The 18,718-nt window shown below is 37.9% G+C and overlaps 1 protein-coding gene across 3 annotated transcripts in view; it reads right to left on the bottom strand.

Moving 5' to 3' along the window:
- STAM (signal transducing adaptor molecule) overlaps positions 1-18,718 on the bottom strand; it is a 72,219-nt gene that overhangs the window by 44,003 nt on the left and 9,498 nt on the right. For 2 of the 3 annotated variants that reach the window (XM_037983379.2, XM_008002405.3), the window contains exon 2: positions 10,075-10,159. The exons of the other annotated variant lie outside the window; for it this stretch is intronic. Coding sequence is in view for 1 of the 2 variants with exons in the window: in XM_008002405.3 (XP_008000596.3) it covers positions 10,075-10,159 (85 nt within the window). In the remaining variant the exon portion in view is untranslated. The remainder of the gene's footprint in view (positions 1-10,074; positions 10,160-18,718) is intronic. 3 annotated transcript variants of the gene reach the window in all.

Below are 18,718 nucleotides of genomic sequence, written 5' to 3'. Positions count from 1 at the left end.
CAAACACGTTCATGTGAGTCCCAAAGGACTTCATTAGAAAAGGAGGTAAACTAAACTTCTACATACCAAACTAAAATATTGAGGATTAAATTCAGTATAATATTTTCAGTTTCCCAGACCATATAACACTAAGGTATATTTCAAACAAAACACAATGTAACATAATGTATGGGGGAGAGAGGAATCACCAAAAACTTTAATATAAGATTGGTATGTCTTGATTCGTAATTTTAACCTTCAAATATAACCGCTCATACAAGCACTTAAGCACACAGCACAGTGAAGGTAGAAAAAAACATAAAATGGGAAGTAAAGAACTCTGACTTCTAATTTTGCCTCTGCTCACTCCTTTCAGACAAGTCACATTAAAATCTCAGGGCTTTAGTTTTCTCATCTGCAAAACAAGCTCAACAGTCATTAGAACTCTACAGGTCTCATTCTGTAAAATATATGGTGTTTTTAAGACTTAGTAAAACAATAAAGTAAAATCATTGTCGAGGCAAGTAAAGATAGAAAAATCAGCTCGCATTGGATCCCATTCCCTACTGCCTAGTCAACAACTTGACTTCCATTGTTATCCCGATTCTCTCCTGAATCATCATCTCAATTTCCTCCTCACAGTGCTCCTCACATCATTCTCTTCCAGATACACGGATGCTACAATCTCAGTCTACCCTTTAAGAAGGGAAATTCCCCGCTGAGCGCGGTGGCTCACGCCTGTAATCCCAGCACTTTGGGAGGCCGAGACGGGCGGATCACGAGGTCAGCAGATCAAGACCATCCTGGCTAACACCGTGAAACCCCGTCTCCACTAAAAATACAAAAAAAAAGAATTAGCCGGGCGTCGGGGCGGGCGCCTGTAGTCCCAGGTACTCGGGAGGCTGAGAAAGTAGAACGGCGTGAACCTGGGAGGCGGAGCTTGCAGTGAGCTGAGATCGCGCCACTGCGCTTCAGCCCCGGCAACAGAGCCAGACTCCGTCACAAGAAAAAAAAAAAAAAAAAAAAAAAAAGAACGGAAATGCCCAATCAGTGAAAGAAAAACCCCACTGAAATAGCAGCAAAAAGGACAAAATACCTCATAAGAAACATTACAAAAAATGTACAAGACTTTTAAGAGGAAAACTTAAAAACACTACTAAAGTTTATAAACAAAAAGAGATGCTATGTTCTTGGATAGGAAGATTTAATATCACAAAGACATAAATTTGTTAATTTGAAACTAGGCCAATTTAAAAAGAAAGTTTTGTTTTTAAACCAGTCAACCCAATTTGAAAGTTTATCTAAGGAGTGTAGGAAGGGGAAAGAATATCTAAAAAAACACTTCAGGAAAAAAAAAAAAAACCTCAAGACCATGTCCCACCAAATGTCAAAACATTTTAATAATTAAAACCATGTAGTAGCAGAATGTGTTTAAACACATACCAATGGGTCAAAAGAGAAAAACAGACTTAAATACATATGCAAGTATAATATATAAAAGAAGTATTTCAAATCAGAAGAAAAAAAAGATGGACTATTCAGTAAATGGTGTTGGGATATCTGGTAGCCATATAAAAAAAGAATAAAGTTAGAACCATACTTCATACTGCCTAACAGGATAAATTCCAAATAGATCAAAGACTTGAATGTAAAAACTAAAACCATACTGAGACTCTGGGGACAGTCTGGTGGCTTCTAACAAAGATAAACAGTCTTACCATATGATCCAGCAATCACGTTCTCACATATTTATCCAACTGAACTGAAAACTACGTCAACACAAAAGCCTGCAAATTAATGTTTATAGCAGCTTTACTAAAAGTCACCAAGGGCCGGGCGCGGTGGCTCAAGCCTGTAATCCCAGCACTTTGGGAGGCCGAGACGGGTGGATCACGAGGTCAGGAGATCAAGACCATCCTGGCTAACCCGGTGAAACCCGTCTCTACTAAAAAATACAAAAAACTAGCCGGGCGAGGTGGCGGGCGCCTATAGTCCCAGCTACTCAGGAGGCTGAGGCAGGAGAATGGCGTGAACCCGGGAGGCGGAGCTTGCAGTGAGCTGAGATCCGGCCACTGCACTCCAGCCTGGGCGACAGAGCGAGACTCCGCCTCAAAAAAAAAAAAAAAAAAAAAGTCACCAAAAACTGGGAGCCATCAAGATGTCCTTCAGTAGATTAATAAATAAACTGTAGAACATCCATATAATTAAAGAGTATTCAGCAATAAGAAGAAATGAACTATTGAGCCACGAAAAGGCACATAGGAACCTTAAATGCATATTGGTAAGGGAAAGATGCCAGTCTGAAAAGGCTATATAGTCTATGATCCCAACTATACAACATTTGGAAAAGATAAAGTTGTAAACAGTAAAAAGATCAGCGGCTGTTTACAGTCCAAAAAGAGGAAGGAAAGGAATGAACAGATAGAGCATAGGTCATTTTAAGGTGATAAAACTATTCTGGCATGATACTGTAATGATAGACACGTGTCATTTTAGTTAATAGTAATGTATCAATATTGGTTCATATCTTGTAACAAATGTATACACGAATGAAAAATGTGAATAATGGGGGAAACTGTGCCTAGGTTGACCTCTGTACTATCTGTTCAATATGCATTATACTAAGCAATGTGCATTCGTTTTCCTTGCCTCTTCAAAACCATTCTCCCTCTTTCCTAAAACTGCCCAGCTCTAATCATGTCAGTCCCCTCATGTTGCAGTTAATTTAAAAATCTCAAATGCCCCTTCACCTGTCAATTATTTTAGCTGCTGGATCACTGCCTCTCTCTCCAACATTACTCCTGGCCTAGTTCTTGGAGCTTTTAATAACAGTGTAAGTGATGCTTCCAACACCGTGGCTTTTCAACTTCTATCACATCTTGTTAACTCCGATGGACCTTGGAGTCATTAGACCTTGTCATTACCAGTAATTGAAAACTCTCTATAGTATTAATTTAAAGCATCCTACATTCCAACAATCATCTTCCATTTTTCTAACTCACTCTGAAACCCAATTCTGCACTCATTCAGGGCAACTGATTTCTGTTCCATCTACTCTGTAACTTGCAAGTTCTTAAAAGGCATCAAGTTTTCTCTACCTTGCAGCATTCAGCATTCACCCACAGGCTATTCTTCTTTCTGGGTTGCAGTGCTTTGAACTCTTTGTCTCTTCTCAACATTAAAATTATAGCATAAATGTAATCCCTTCATACCAGTCTACCCTTTGTTTTCCATTAAAGGACTCTGGTTACTAACTTCTTAGCTATTGACCATCATCTGTTTATCTGTTTATTTCACATCTTCCACCATTAGAATATCAGCACCATTGATGGCAAAGGCTATGCCTGCTTTATTCACCACTGTATAGCCAAAGCATGATACTTGGTATTCAGTGTTTGACAAATAAAAGAAAAAATGACTAATGCAAAGAAAAGGAAATGAATTAAAGAATTTCTGCCATGTTACAAAACTGAACGAAACATGGAAATCGAGATCATGTTTTAAAAACAAATTCTGTGGGCTGGAAGAGGTGGTTCACGCCTGTAATCCCAGGACTTTGGGAGGCCGAGGTGGGCAGATCACAAGGTCAGGTGTTCAGCCTGGCCAATACGTTGAAACCCCATGTCTACTAAAAATACAAAATAGCCAGGCATCGTGGCATGCACCTGTAATCCCAGCTACTCAGGAGGCTGAAGCAGAAGAATCGCTTGAACTCGGGAGTCAGAAGTTGCAGTGAGCTGAGATCGTGCCATTGCACTCCAGCCTAGGCAACAAGCGTGAAACTCTATCTCAAAAAAATAAAAAAATTATTTAATTCTGCTGGAACCCTTCCCCTATTTTAAGTTATACAAAAGAATCCTAAATATGAATTAGATTTCTCACTTGAAAGCTGGGAGAATCTACAGTACCTAGAACTGCTGTGATGATCACACAAAATGTTCATAGGGCATTTTAACAGGGTCTGGCAAATAATAAATAGTCAATAAGTGGCGACTATTCTTAAAAGAGCATTTAAAAGACTTTGAAGACAAAGTCCTGTAAAATAAGGATATGATTACAGGAAGAGAAAAAAGATTTGAAAGGGGTCTGTTTCTCTACTGATGCTGCCCTTTCAACTCTAGGATATCGGGGTCAGAGATTATTTTTCCCTTACAAAAATCAGGAAATATTCTTTCACCTTCCTACTAAAGGTCAGAAATAGTCACAATCCAGTCCAGGACAAAATAATACAAAGCCAAGGAAAACTACTTTTAACAAACTCCTTCCCAAAGGCTTACATTTGTATTTTTCACAAAATACCAGTAATGACTATCATATGATCTTTCTCATTCTGTTAGAATAAATTTAGTACCAAAATATATCCATTAGTCAGGTAAAGAAAAAGTTACATGACGTTTTCCACCTTCAATCAACTATATCTTTGGCTAAAGCTAAGAAAAGACAATTAACATATAAAATAATAGCAAAAATTAATCTAGAGGTCAATTACAGAACTTTAATTTTAACTTGTTATTGCAGATAATCAGTATCTATCCTCACATCTATGTTTACATATCATAATATAAACAGTCAACACTAACACAGAAAAATTATTTATGTGAAAACATGTTAAAGAAAACTGCTATTATCATTGTGAAAGTTCTCTTGATTTCTAAACAAATGAAGGCTGTTCAGCCCATCATATGACCTAATTGGCTGGGCATTCTTCACTAGTTACTCATACACTGGAAATTGCACACTAAAAATCATGTGAATATCTTGAGACGTCAGAAAAAAATTTTAGAATGTTTGTTAAAGTTTTAGGTTTGGCATAATCAAGTACTTCAAGCTTAAAAAAAAAAAAAACAAAACTACAACCTAAATGAAGTAAACAGGGATTACATCTAGTAGGTTTTCTGAAATTGAGATGATTACTAAAAATTATTAATTTTTATTCAGTAATTATGTGTATGTATTAGATATTCTACATGCCACTAACCAAAAATTAATGTTAAACTACAAAATAATTTCTAAATTTGTCCAATACTAATAGACTTAAAAAAAATACATTTCTAAGACTGACAGGATACAATAAGTAGTCAATAAGTGATGATAAGTAATTAATAAATGCAGAAGAGTATATACAATATGCTTACTACATGTAAATGGAGGAAAATATATTCACATTTGTGTAAAATAATGGAAAGATACAAAATATACAGAAGTGGTAGCCTATAGAAGATAAGAGCAGCAAAACAGGGAGAGGAATTAGACCTGTCACAATGTCCACCTTTTTAAACTGTTTTAATATTTGAGCCATGTGAATATATACCTATTTTTAAAAGAAGTAAATACTTTATATAAGCATGTGTATCTCTTTAAATCAACAAACATAAATACATACACATATGTGTATGTGTAGTTTAAAGAACAGAAAATGGGTTTATCTGGCTTTCTTTTTAAGAGAAGGAATTAAGAAAAAATTTTCACAACGCCACTGAGAGCCACGTTTCCAGGTCACAGTTGTGACTAAATGAAACTTCACAATAATAGCTCTTTTCTCCCCCTTTAAAACCTAAGAATATTTTTCAAACTACCATAATTCTAAGACAGATGACTTTTTAAAAAGAAGCCAAAAGAGAAAAAAAAAGGTTAAATAAGAACTATTTCATTTTATTTATCCTCTAAATAATTCTACATATATTACTAGCTACAAATCATTTTGATGTAAAAAATACAATATTACTGAAAGTGAAATCCTCCTCCTAAAGTCCTTCTACCATCTCTGAATCTGTCCTCTTAAAAAGATCGCTGCACTTTATAAAGTTTCAGGCTAGCACCAAATGGAAATAATAATTATTTTTCTAAACCTAGATTGTTGCCTGATACACAAATCACTTCCGAACTGCATTCCAATCTACAACATCCCTCTACTTCAAAAGACTCTATATGAATTTGTCTCTGGAAAACTCATGTCCCCTTTCCCCTCTCATCCCACTTACACGTCTTAGTCTTCTCTAAAGCACATCAGGTATTTAGAATATCTCAATGGCAGCCTACAATACTGTTCAACATTCTTATGCTACCATATCCAATCACAGGTTCCTACAAAACATAAACCAGATTTCTATAAGTTGTCCATATATACTCATTATAAAATGATTTAAAATATTAAGGACAAATTACAAATGTTTCAGAGGAGCCGGAGGAAAGGGGAATGAGTTAGTGTTTAATGGGCACAGGGTTTCAGTTTGGGATGATGGATAAGTTCTGGAGACAGACAGTGGACATGTGAGTGTACTTAATGCTACTAAAGTGAACACTTTAAAATAGTTAATTTTATTTTATATGTATTTTTTACCACAAAAACAAAAACAAATGACATATTAGGAAGGACACAATGAGTATCCCACAGTTTAGTGCTCACCTGAAAGAAACCTAACAATTTGCTATCACTAAGTTGACTTGTGAATATATAACCCAATTCTGCAAATGTTTATGCATTAGGCATGCAGACACAGTGCCTACGACTCACAGTAATTTTAGAAGTACATGAAAATGTTTTAATTTCTTTTAAATTAAGAAGAAAAAAGTGAACTTTTGCTTCAAAGAAAATGTTTTAATATATAATACTAACAAATTTTTCCTTAAAACAATGTAAAACAGTTTCAATTTTTTTAATAGAAAGAGGGGCCCAAGAAGTCAAAAGTGCCTATGGCCCATGAATGTCCTAATATGACCCTTATGTTTACCATTTCCTAATACAAGATTATCAAGGGAGAACAAGAAACAGAAAACACAACTGGAGATGTATGTTAAACAGTATTATTGAAAGAAACTACATACAGGAGCAATTACTGAAGGCCTGGCACTTTTTAAAACCTCAGTAATGCTAGAATAGTATCTCAATTATTGCTTAATCCTTTTCAAACAACTCTTTATTAATAAGAGCTATATAACAAGATATCCCATTTATGCACACAATAAATGCTTGAAGATTAACTTAATGGGGATTTAAAAGAACCAGAGAGCAATAACTATTAAAGGAGTCAAAACTAAGTGAGTAAGTGGGAAGAAAAAATGAGGGAAGGAAGAAGGAAGGAAAGGAAGAAGAAAAGGAAAAAACACTGACTAAAAGAACAAACAGAGCCACCTTCATTACCGAATTCACTGAAGTTGAAAATATTTCTGAAGTAAATTAATAGACTTAGTATAACATCAATTAAAATCCCCAACTGACAATTCAAATATTAAGGAATATACTGAAAGTATGCAGTTTAAAAATAAATTTGAAAAACTAAAAAAAAAAAAAAGAGCATGTATCTAAACTTATTGATACTGGGTAAAAACAAAAAGGCAAAAAATATTTTAAAAGCTATAAATTAGCAAATTTCAAATATGAAAGGAAATAAGATAGGGAAAAGAATAACTAATAAACATTTCTGGCATAATAATGTAAACATGAAGAAAAACAAATTGATCTCTACAGCTTTGTGCTACACCATACAGAATTTCAGATGCATTACAAATTGATTTTTTAACTGGAAAAACATGGAATCTTTAGAGTTGTAAAAGGGGGTTTGCCTTTTGACAAACAACTTCAAGCAATTGACCCAATTATTACAGAAAGCGTCTACAAAATGAAAAACACCAAAGTAAAGATAAAAAGGAAACCAACAGAGTGAAGAGCGAGAGGAGGGACTTTGCAGTTATAAAGATAGACAACATTTTTATCTCCAAAATACACACGAAGTGCTCTAGCTTGGTATCCAGTCTTCGACAGAAACTGTCACAAAATATGACTTCAATCAAAAGCGGGCAGAGTTGCACTCATTCAGCCATGTGCCAGATACTGTTATAAACACTTGATAAAACTAATCTCACAGCCACAACAACTCCCCTATGAAGATGATACTATTATTATTATCGGGTGGCAAACTGGAAAAGAAAGGCCGGGAAAGGTAAGTTACTTACCCAGCATGACACAGCTAAATGGCTAGAGCCCGGATTTGAACCCAGGCAATCTCCCTCCAGAGTACATGATCTCCACCACTAGGCTACTGGCTTCTTTCCCATGTGCAACAAAAGTTCATGGACCATGCACTCTACAAATCTACTAGGTGTATATCTAAGCAACTTAAGTTCATTAGATATAAGTTACTAAAATGCAGGAAAAAACACAAATAAGAATAGTTTTGATAGAGTGCTTTCAGGATTCAGAGGATCACATCATTGTCAGTAAAGGGGATAAGGAAAGGCTTTGTGGAAGAAGTGATATCTACATTGGGTCTGAAAGGATATGAGACACAGAGACGGGAAATTAAAGAGGAAAACATTCCATCCTCAAGAAACAAAAGGACCAAAAGCATCAAACTAAGGTAGAAAAAAAGCACTGGAACTCAAATAGTTGAGCTGAAATGAATGTTATACAGGAGGGAAAAAAAAATGAAAATGAATGATTCAGAAGACTAAGGAGTTTAAACTGAACTCAGTATGGAAGGTAGGGGAGTAACATGAACACAGTTGTTATATGGCAACTGGATATAAGAATTAGAAAAGAGATGGAAACGGAAAGAAATGTCAGTGGGTTAATTTGCTAGCCTAGGCAAGGTAAGGAATATCCAAAGTAATGTAGGGCAAATAAAAATGGAGAAAAGGGAACACGACATGTAACACACAGTAGTTAAAAAATTTCAGTTAATGACCAGACCAGAATATACTACAATGTAAATACAACAAAGCGGATGAATGGGGCCACATCTGGGAGATTCTTTGGGAACTCAGAGTAGGAGGACATTAGGGGCCAAAAAAAGCTAGAGTGGACAGTAGACAGCCCCTGAAGAAAACTGCCTCCGTACCATTTGGCCATGCTCAAAAACTTGATTAAGGAGACTTTAAAATGTCAACATTTTGAGAGAGATTATGAAGGTAGATGGATAGAATTAAGTAATAAATGTGGACGTGACTCAAGTTTTCAGTGCAATGAAAGAATCATCTTGTCATTAATAGAAACGGAAAAACTGAAGGAAAGTAGGTTTAAAGCAAAAAGAGAGAGGAGTTCTGGTTTTTAGATGGTGAGATGATGGCTTATATAGAACGATATCCAGAAATAATGCAGTGTCCACAAGGCAAGTGCTTGAGTAAGAAGAGCTGAAAATACAGATGCCATCTACATAAAGACAGCTGGAAGTTGTGAGACCAAAAGAAAAAAATTTTAGAAATAAAAAATGAATCAGGTAAAGTTTTAGGAACATCTGTATTTAGGGGTGAAGGAGGAAGAGGCAAAGAAGACACTAGCAAAGGCTTAATATTACCACTGCAGATATCAGGTATATAATGCAGCAGTGAGTGCTTCCTAATCTTTTTCACATGAAAGCGCACAAATAAGACAACATAATTTGTGTGGCACAAAGCAGTAAATGAAACTGCTAAAGGCTAAATGCAGTTAGCCCAGGAGCTGAAGAAATCACCCATATCCACACCAAGTAATCCAATTATTGTACTGTTTGGAAAACTCTGTAATATATGCCAAAAAGTTTAAGATTCTATTCCCCTAATCTTTCAACAGAAAGAAAAAATTTCTTTTCAATTCCACCTAACTGATTCATTAGTTGGAATGTTGCAAATCTGACAAAGGAGAAAAGAACTCAGAAATAACCATGAAACTTTGTAACTGAGAAATCACTAATAACTCTAAAATCAGTGGAAAAAATGAGACTGCAAAAGGAAATATGAAGGAGGGTGATTAAAGTATCAACTTTTTACCAGTCATGTTACCCTAACTGGTTAAAAGGTATATAACCTAAATGGGATGATTCTTCAAATCTTTGTAATAAAAATACTCTCTTTTTAAACGAAATTTAATGGTAATATACTTTACCTCCTGATCCTTCTTTTTTAAGAGACGGGGGTCTCACTATGTTGCCCAGACTGGAGTACACTGGCTGTTCATGCATGTAATCATCACACACGGCAGCCTCCAACTGCTGGGCTCAAGCGATCCTCCCACCTCATCCTACCAAGGCGCTGGGCCTACAGGTGCAAGCCACTGCACCTGGCCCTTCGTGTTTTTTTAAAAAGTAAGAATAAAAATCCTTTGAAACGCTAAATACTCACCCAGTGCGAGACTGACCAACTTTATCACAGATATCCAAAATGAGGCCCCAGTCCTCAGCAGTATTCATCTCGCTGGTTGCTTTCTCTGTAGATTGTAAAGGGGATTTCAGAAACATTATTTTTAAAATCTTTAAAATATATATAATCACATTTAAATCACAAAACTATAGTATAATCAAGTCTTAACAACAAATCAGAATAGTTGCCAGCATTCTAGTTATTTTCATGGCCATCTTGAAAAGATGTACCCTTATTATCTCTTGCAATTATTTTCCCTATTCACAATGCACTTGCTTCTTTACTTAGTATAAAATATAAGGTATTGATTTTTCTTTATAAAAAAATTATATATAGGTCTACCACCATCTGCAAATCGAAAGACTAAAATAAGAAATATTATTTCATTAACAAAAGCTTATTCTTGCTAGTAAACCTTTATAAAAATGTTTCAGGTAGCCGGGCGTGGTGGCTCACGCCTGTAATCCCAGCACCTTTGGGAGGCCACGGTGGGTGGATCACCTGAGATCAGGAGTTCGAGACCAGCCTAATCAACATGGAGAAACCTCGTCTCTACTAAAAATACTAAATTAGCCGGCTATGGTGGCGCATGCCTGTAATCCCAGCTACTCAGGAGGCTGAGATAGGAGAATCGCCTGAACCCGGGAGGCAGAGGTTGTAGTGAGCCGAGATCGTGCCATTACACTCCAGCCTGGGCAACAGGGCAAGACTTCGTCTCAAAAAAAAAAAGTTTCAGGTAATTAATTATTTAGCTAGTTTTGTTGATGTATTTCTTTGATAATATGGAGAGGGGACTGAAGGAAAGAAAACCAAGTTTTGACTGAATGTATTTCCTTAAATAAAAATTTATTTAAGTGTTCAGAGAAAATAATTGCTTGTTATTTATCCTAAGAAATTATTCTTTGCCAGCCGGGCGCGGTGGCTCACGTCTGTAATCCCAGCACTTTGGGAGGCTGAGGCGGGTGGATCACTAGGTTAGGAGATCGAGCATCCTAGCTAACACGGTGAAACCCCGTCTCTACTAAAAATACAAAAAAATTAGCCGGGCGTGGTGGCGGGAGCTTGTAGTCCCAACTGCTGGGGAGGCTGAGGCAGGAGAATGGCGTGAACCTGGGAGGCAGAGCTTGCAGTGAGCCGAGATCGCACCACTGCACTCCAGCCTGGGCGACAGAGCGAGACTCTGTCTCAAAAAAAAAAAAAAAAAAAAAAAAAAGAAATTATTCTTCAAAAGTGAAGAGGAAATAAACACTTTCTCAAACAAAAATTGAGGGAATCTACTGCAAGTACACCTGCCTTGCAAGCAATATTAGAAGAACTTCTTCACAAAGAAGAAAAATGATTTAAGTCAGAAACTTGGATCTACATAAAGAAAAAAACAGCATTAGAGGCAGGACAGGGTGGCTCATGCTTGTAATCCCAGCATTTTGGGAGGCCAAGGTGGGAGGATCACTTGAGGATGGGAATTGGAGACCAGTCTGGGCAGCAGAGCAGGGCCTCATCTTTAAAAAAATAATTAGTTGGGCCTGGTGGCATGCACCTGTATTCCCAGCTACTGAGGAGGCTGAAGTGGGAGATTACTTGCACCCAGGAGGTTGAGCCTGAAGTTAGCTATGATCGTACCACTGCACTCCAGCTAGGCGACAGAGCAAGATCCTATCTCTTTAAAAAAAAAAAAAAAAGGCCAGGCACGGTGGCTCAAGCCTCTAATCCCAGCACTTTGGGAGGCTGAAACGGGCGGATCACGAGATCAGGAGATCGAGACCATCCTGGCGAACACGGTGAAACCCCGTCTCTACTAAAAAGTACAAAAAAACTAGCCGGGCGAGGTGGCGGGCGCCTGTAGTCCCAGCTCCTCGGGAGGCTGAGGCAGGAGAATGGTGTGAACCCGGGAGGCGGGGCTTGCAGTGAGCTGAGATCCGGTCACTGCACTCCAGCCTGGGTGACAGAGCAAGACTCCGTCTCAAAAAAAAAAAAAAAAAAAAAAAGAGGAAGAGAATAGAGATAGAATACCTGAAGGTAAAAATAATAACTTTTATTTTTATTTTTCTTCTTAATCTAACAGAAAATAGTTTATTCAAAATAACAGCAACAATGTATTAATTACCTATGATTTTATATATATTCTGATATTCTTATGTATGCTTCCATGTAAGCAGAATGAATGAATGCTTACTTCATTCATTCTGCTTACATGGAAGGAAGTAGAATGGGAGGAATTCATAATACTTTTATTTATTATAAGGTACTTGTATTACGCATGAAGTAGTACAGTGTTATCTGAAAGCAGACTTAGATTAGTTGTGAATGTATATTGAAAACTCCTGGGCAATTACTAAAAAAAAAAAGTTTTTAAAAAAAGTCCCAGCTACTCAGGAGGCTGAGGCAGGAGAATGGCGTGAAACCGGGAGGCGGAGCTTGCAGTGAGCCAAGATCACGCCACTGCACTCCAGCCTGGGCACCAGAGCGAGACTCCGTCTCAGAAAAAAAAAAAAAGTATAACCGATATGCTAAGGAGATAAAATGGAATCATGTAAACTGCTTAATTAAAATCACAAAAGCCAAAAGTCAAAAAAAGAGTGAAATAGAAAATGGGAACAAAGAACATGGGCTATGAATAGAAAACAGTAACAAATATGGTAGATATTAACACAAGTATATTAACAGTCACTTTACATGTCAATGGTCTACATACTATACCAATCAAAAGACAGAAATTGTCAGAGTGAATCAAAAAACAACACACAACTATATGTTGTGTATTAGAAACTGACTTTAGACATAAAAACACACAGAGATTAAAAGTAAAAGGATGAGGACAGGCACAGTGGCTTTCGCCTGTAATCCCAACACTTTGGGAGGCCGACGTGGACAGATCACTTGAGCCCGGGGTCCAAGACCAGTCTAGGCAACATGACAAAACCTCTTCTCTACAAAAAAATACAAAAATTAGCTGAGCATACTCAGGAGGCTGAGATGGGAGGATCACTCAAACCCGGGAGGTGGAGGTTGCAGTGAACCAAGATTGCACCACTGCACTCCAGTCTGGGTGACAGAGTGAGACCCTGTCTGGGAAAAAAAAAAGAAAACGTAAAAAGATGGAGAAAGATACATTACGCTAAAACTAGTAAAAAGAAAAAGCTATATTATTTTCAGATAAATTAGACTTCAGAGCAATTAAAGTTATCAGAGATAAAGAGGAACACTACATAGGGTTCAGTTCTCCAGAAAAACAAAACAGTCTTTAACGAGTATGTGCCTATCAAAAGAATGCCAAAATACATGCAGCAAAAATTGATAGAACTGCAATGAGAAACAGAGAAGCCATTATTCCACATGGACACTTCAACGTCCCTCCATTAGAAAAGAACAGGTCAGGCTGGGCACGGTGGCTCATGCTTGTAATCCCAGCACTTTCGGAAGCCAAGGCGGGCGGATCATGAGGTCAGGAATTCAAGACCAGCCTGGCCAATATGGTGAAACCTCGTCTCTACTAAAAATACAAAAATTAGCCAGGTGTGGTGGCAAGGCTGAGGCAGAAGAATTGCTTGAACCTGGGAGGAGGAGGTTGCAGCGAGCCGAGATCGTGCCACTGCACTCCAGCCTAGGCGTCAGAGTGAGACTCAGTCTCAAAAAAAAAAAAGAAATGGACAGGTCAGGTAGGCAGAAAATCAGAAAGGACACAGTTGAACTCAACACCATTAACCAACTGTATATCATTGACAATTGACATCTATGGACTACTTCATCCAAAAACAACAGAATACACATTATTCTCAAGCTCACATGCAGCATTCACCAAGACAGACCACCTTCTGGGCCATAAAACAAACCAAGACAAAAATCTAAAAAAAATAGAAATCACATAGTGATTACAATGGAATAAACTAGAAATCAATAACAGAAAGATAGCTGGAAAACACCAAAGTATATGGAGATTGACACACTTCTAAACGAGAGTCAAAAAAAAACTTAAAAGAAATTTTAAAATATTTTGAACTAAATGAAAATAGAACTTCTCAAAATTTGTGGGATGCAACAAAAGCAGTGGTTAGAGGGAAATTTATAGCATGGAATACATATTTTTAAAAAGAATCAAGATCTAAAATAAATAATCTAAGCTTCTACCTTAGGAAACTAGAAGAGCAAATTAAATCCAAACTAAGAAAGCAGAAGAAAACAAACAACAAAAATTAGAGCAGAAACCAATGAAACTGAACATAAGACCAATACAGAAAATCAGCACAACCAAAAGCTACTTATTTTAAAAGATCAGTAAAACCGGTATGCTGCTAGCCAAGCTAAACTAAGGGGGGGGGGGGGGGGGGGAGAGAAAACACCAATTACTAATATCAGAAATTAAAGAAGGAACATCACTACAGATCCCATGGACATTGAAAAGAAAATGAAGGAACATTATGAACAACTCTATGCCCACAAAATTGATAACCTAGATGAAATGGACCAATTCCTTGAAAGACAAAATCTGCTGAAATACATACAAGAAATATACAATCTAAATGGCCCACGTCTATTTAAAAAATTGAATCAATAATTAATAATCTTCTAAAACAGAAAGCACAGGCCCAGATGGGTTCACTGGTGAATTTTACCAAACATTTAAGGAAAAAATTCTGTGTAATCTCTTGCAGTATATAGAAGCAGAGGGGATACACTTCCTAACTCATTCTATGAGGCCAGCATTACTCTAATACCAAAACTAGACAAAAATATTACAAGAAAACTATAGGTCAATATCTCTCATGAACATAAATACAAAAATCCCCAACAAAATGTTACAGGTAGTAAGACAGGTATCAGCAGGGCAGGAGAAGGTTCTCACCCACTAGGAATGTTGGGTGATTCAGCAATTTATCACACTGCCTCTCTAAAAGTGATAAATTGGCAGCCTGCACCAGGGAGAAACAAGCTCCTAACAGTCCACAAGTGTTAACATTAAAGTGTTAATTGAACACAGGCACCAGGGAGAAGCAAAAAAAGGGGCTCCAATAAAATCTCAGGTATTGGGTGAGTGAGCCCAGGCATGTGCATTAAGAGACAAAATGGTAGTATATGACCTTCCCAGGACACGCCACAGGAAAAGGGAAGAAAGCCTCCGATGGGCATGCATCCAACTTCCTAAACACACTGTGCATGCTCACCTCCCAGGTATAAGGAGGGCACTGCGCATGCGGGCCACCCACCTTAAGGGAAGACTCATAGGAAAGGGGCCACCTATGGAGTCCTGGGATCAAGGTTCAACACCACACTCATTCTTCAAATCGCCCACTCGGATCTCTTCCAAGTGCACTTTCCTTTCTTTCCTGCTGTAAAGCTTCGTAACAAACTTCCATGCCTGCTCTGAAACTTGCCTCAATCTCTTTTTCTGCCTTATGCCCCTCAGTTGAATTATTCCTTCTAAGGAGGCAAGAATTGAGATTGCTGCAGACCCGTACAGACGCACTGCCAATAACTCGGACACCTTCCACCGGTAACAAAAATATCAGCAAACTGAATCCAACAATGCGTAAGAATTATATATGCCATGACCAGTTAAGATTCATCCCAGGTATGCAAGGCTGATTCAACATTTGGAACCGTTACCCTCCAAGAAATTAGAAGACTCTTTTCTGGGGGCTCTATGTCAGCCCAAGACGAAAGACCTGAAAACAGTAATATTGCAGGGGGAGGAGTGGAGACGCAGAATTCCATAGTCAACGGCCCACCAGACCAACCTACAGTGAAATTAAAAGTCAGTGAGACCTAACCACATGATGAGAACTTCCAATGTGCTTTTGATTTCTCCAGTATTAGCCATGAGCAAACAAGCAAGCTATTTGGAACTCTTTTTTTTTTTTTTTTTTTTTTTGAGATGGAGTCTCGCTCTGTCACCCAGGCTGGAGTGCAGTGATGTGATCTTGGCTCACTGCAAACTCCATCTCCCGGGTTCAAGTGATTTTCCTGCCTCAACCTCCCAAGTAGCTGGGGCTACAGGTGCATGCCACAACGCCCAGCTAATTTTTTTGTATTTTTGGTAGAGACGGGGTTTCACCGTGCTAGCCAGGATGGTCTTGATCTCCTGACCTGGTGATCCACCCACCTCGGCCTCCCAAAGTGCTGGGATTACAGGCGTGAGGGAACTATCTTCTAATGTGGAAGATAAAGAAAAAGACCAAAAAAAGAAAAAGAAAAAAGCAACTTAAGAGAAAAAGAATATAAGTAGAAGAAAAAATACTTTTAAAAAGTCATTAAATTCCAAAACAACAGCTGTACAGAAGCAGAGGGTAACCAGTCTTGACTGGAACACTGCAATTCAAAGAGCAGATATGCTGAAAGATAACATCACCAAGATCCTCAACAGCAGTCTCCATTTTTTAAACAGAGATGGGTTGGGGGGAGGGTGGAAATGACTCATACCAAGATTTTTATCTGTAATGGTTGCTCTTGACCATGTGATAATGAAATTCTTGCTTCCATACTCTCCTCTATGCCCTGCTGCCTAGATAACAGAGTACACTTATTTCCTCATTTTGACCTACTACTGAGAGCGGAAGGTAGGTCATGTGAGTTTAAATGCAGAAAATAGAAAGCAGTCAACTCTGACCAAATATTTTACAGGTGTATAATACCTGCTATATATCACAGCATCACCTGCTAGTTAGTTACTACCACTGGAGAACTAAAATAAGCATCTAGTAAAGACCAAGTGGATAATAACCAATGGGTATTGGTTAGGTAGGGTACCTACCCAGCTACCCTAAAATCTTCTAACATAGAAGATAGCAAAAGCAGATTATTCACACAAATTAATTCCTTGCATAAGAATTAATACACAGATCCAAACAATTCGTGATCTCAATAAAGCAATTTACTTGCAGGCAATTATAAAATTTGAACACATACTCAGTGTCAGGCCTCTGAGCCCAAGCCAAGCCATTGCATCCCCTGTGACTAGCACGCACATGCCCAGATGGCCTGAAGTAACTGAAGAATCACAAAAGAAGTGAAAATGTCCTGCCCCACCTTAACCGATGACATTCCACCACAAAAGAAGTGAAAATGGCCGGTCCTTGCCTTAAGTGATGACATTACCTTGTGAAAGTCCTTTTTCCTGGTTCATCCTGGCTCCAAAAGCTCCCCTACTGAGCACCTTGTGACTCCCACTCCTGCCCACCAGAAAAAAATCCCCCTTTGACTGTAATTTTCCTTTACCTACCCAAATCCTATAAAACGGTCCCACCCTTATCTCCCTTCGCTGACTCTCTTTTCAAACTCAGCCCACCTGCACCCAGGTTATTAAAAAGCTTTATTGCTCACACAAAGCCTGTTTGATGGTCTCTTCACACGGACGTGCATGACAATCAGCAAAATGGAATAGCCTTCTAGTCCATGCCATACCCTACGAGAAGTAGCTTACAATCGAAGAAAGGAAATGCAACCAACAGATAGACTTAAATGTAAGATTGAAAGGGTTTCAAATAACGCAAAGCCCAAAGCAAACTGAAAGAAAGGCAAAGAGCCTGGAGAGAGAGAAGAGGAGAATCAGAAAGGGCTTCCTGATATATTTAGAAAATAAGAAGAGGACAGAATAATGAATTCATGTTTCTAATTAAGTGAATAAAGTAAAAACTAAAATCAAAACAGAAAAGAAGTATAATGAAGAATCTAGGCTGGCTGAAATACACACTACTTTGTGAAAGTTTGGAATAATAACAGAACAACATTAAGACCTAAAATACTAGCTCAGGTATTTGTACTGCTTCAAGAAACATCAGAATGCCAAGAGTTCTAAACAAGGAAATAAAACAACAAGAACTGGATGTTTTTGAAAAACATTAATCTATCACCAATATGTGAAAGTGGTTTGGAAGAGGGAAAAGCAGAGAACTAGATCAAATTTACCTATCACTGTTCAAGTTTTGGTAATATATTGTAAATCCCTTGAAAATAGTAAGTTTTACTTTGGGGAATTATTTCAGTAACAATGCTCTCAGTCTAAGTGCTCAAAAAATGATAAGACTATTCATGTATCTGCAATATGGAAGCCACAAAAAGTCATCGTAACACACTGACCTTAAATAATACCTGGTTTCGTGGGTTTCAAACTTAACTTTCAAATGCGGAAACCCTCTACAATGCACTGCTAACTACTCAGAGGGCTAGCATACTTCCGATGCTAATTACCCAGCCAGCAAAGACTTCACAAGTTGAAGTCCGTAAGACTCCCTTCACTTCAAACCTCAGGCACAAGCTCTGGGGTCCCCAGGCACTTCTGACCAACTGGATACAAACGGGGAGTTCCCACTATCCTTTAGGATTGATAATTCACTATAGCAACTCACATAACTCAGAAAGCACTGTACTTACAATTAGAGTTTTATCATAAAAAACACAAATCCGGACCAGCCAATAGAGATATGCAGTTGTCTCTTGGTATACATGGGGGATTGGTTCCAGGACCTTCCACAGATACCAAAATGCATGGATGCTCAAGTTCCTAATATAAAATGGCATTGTATTTGCATAAAGCCTGTGCACATCCTCCCATATACTTTAAATTCTCTAGATTACTTATCATACCTAATTCAATGTAAATGTTATGTAAATATACTGCATAGGGCATAATGAC

Source organism: Chlorocebus sabaeus, chromosome 9 (genome assembly GCF_047675955.1).
Source record: "Chlorocebus sabaeus isolate Y175 chromosome 9, mChlSab1.0.hap1, whole genome shotgun sequence".
NCBI classification, from domain to species: Eukaryota; Metazoa; Chordata; class Mammalia; order Primates; family Cercopithecidae; genus Chlorocebus; species Chlorocebus sabaeus.
The sequence above is the reverse complement of the archived record's forward strand: the minus strand, read 5'-3'. Positions and strand labels throughout refer to the sequence as shown.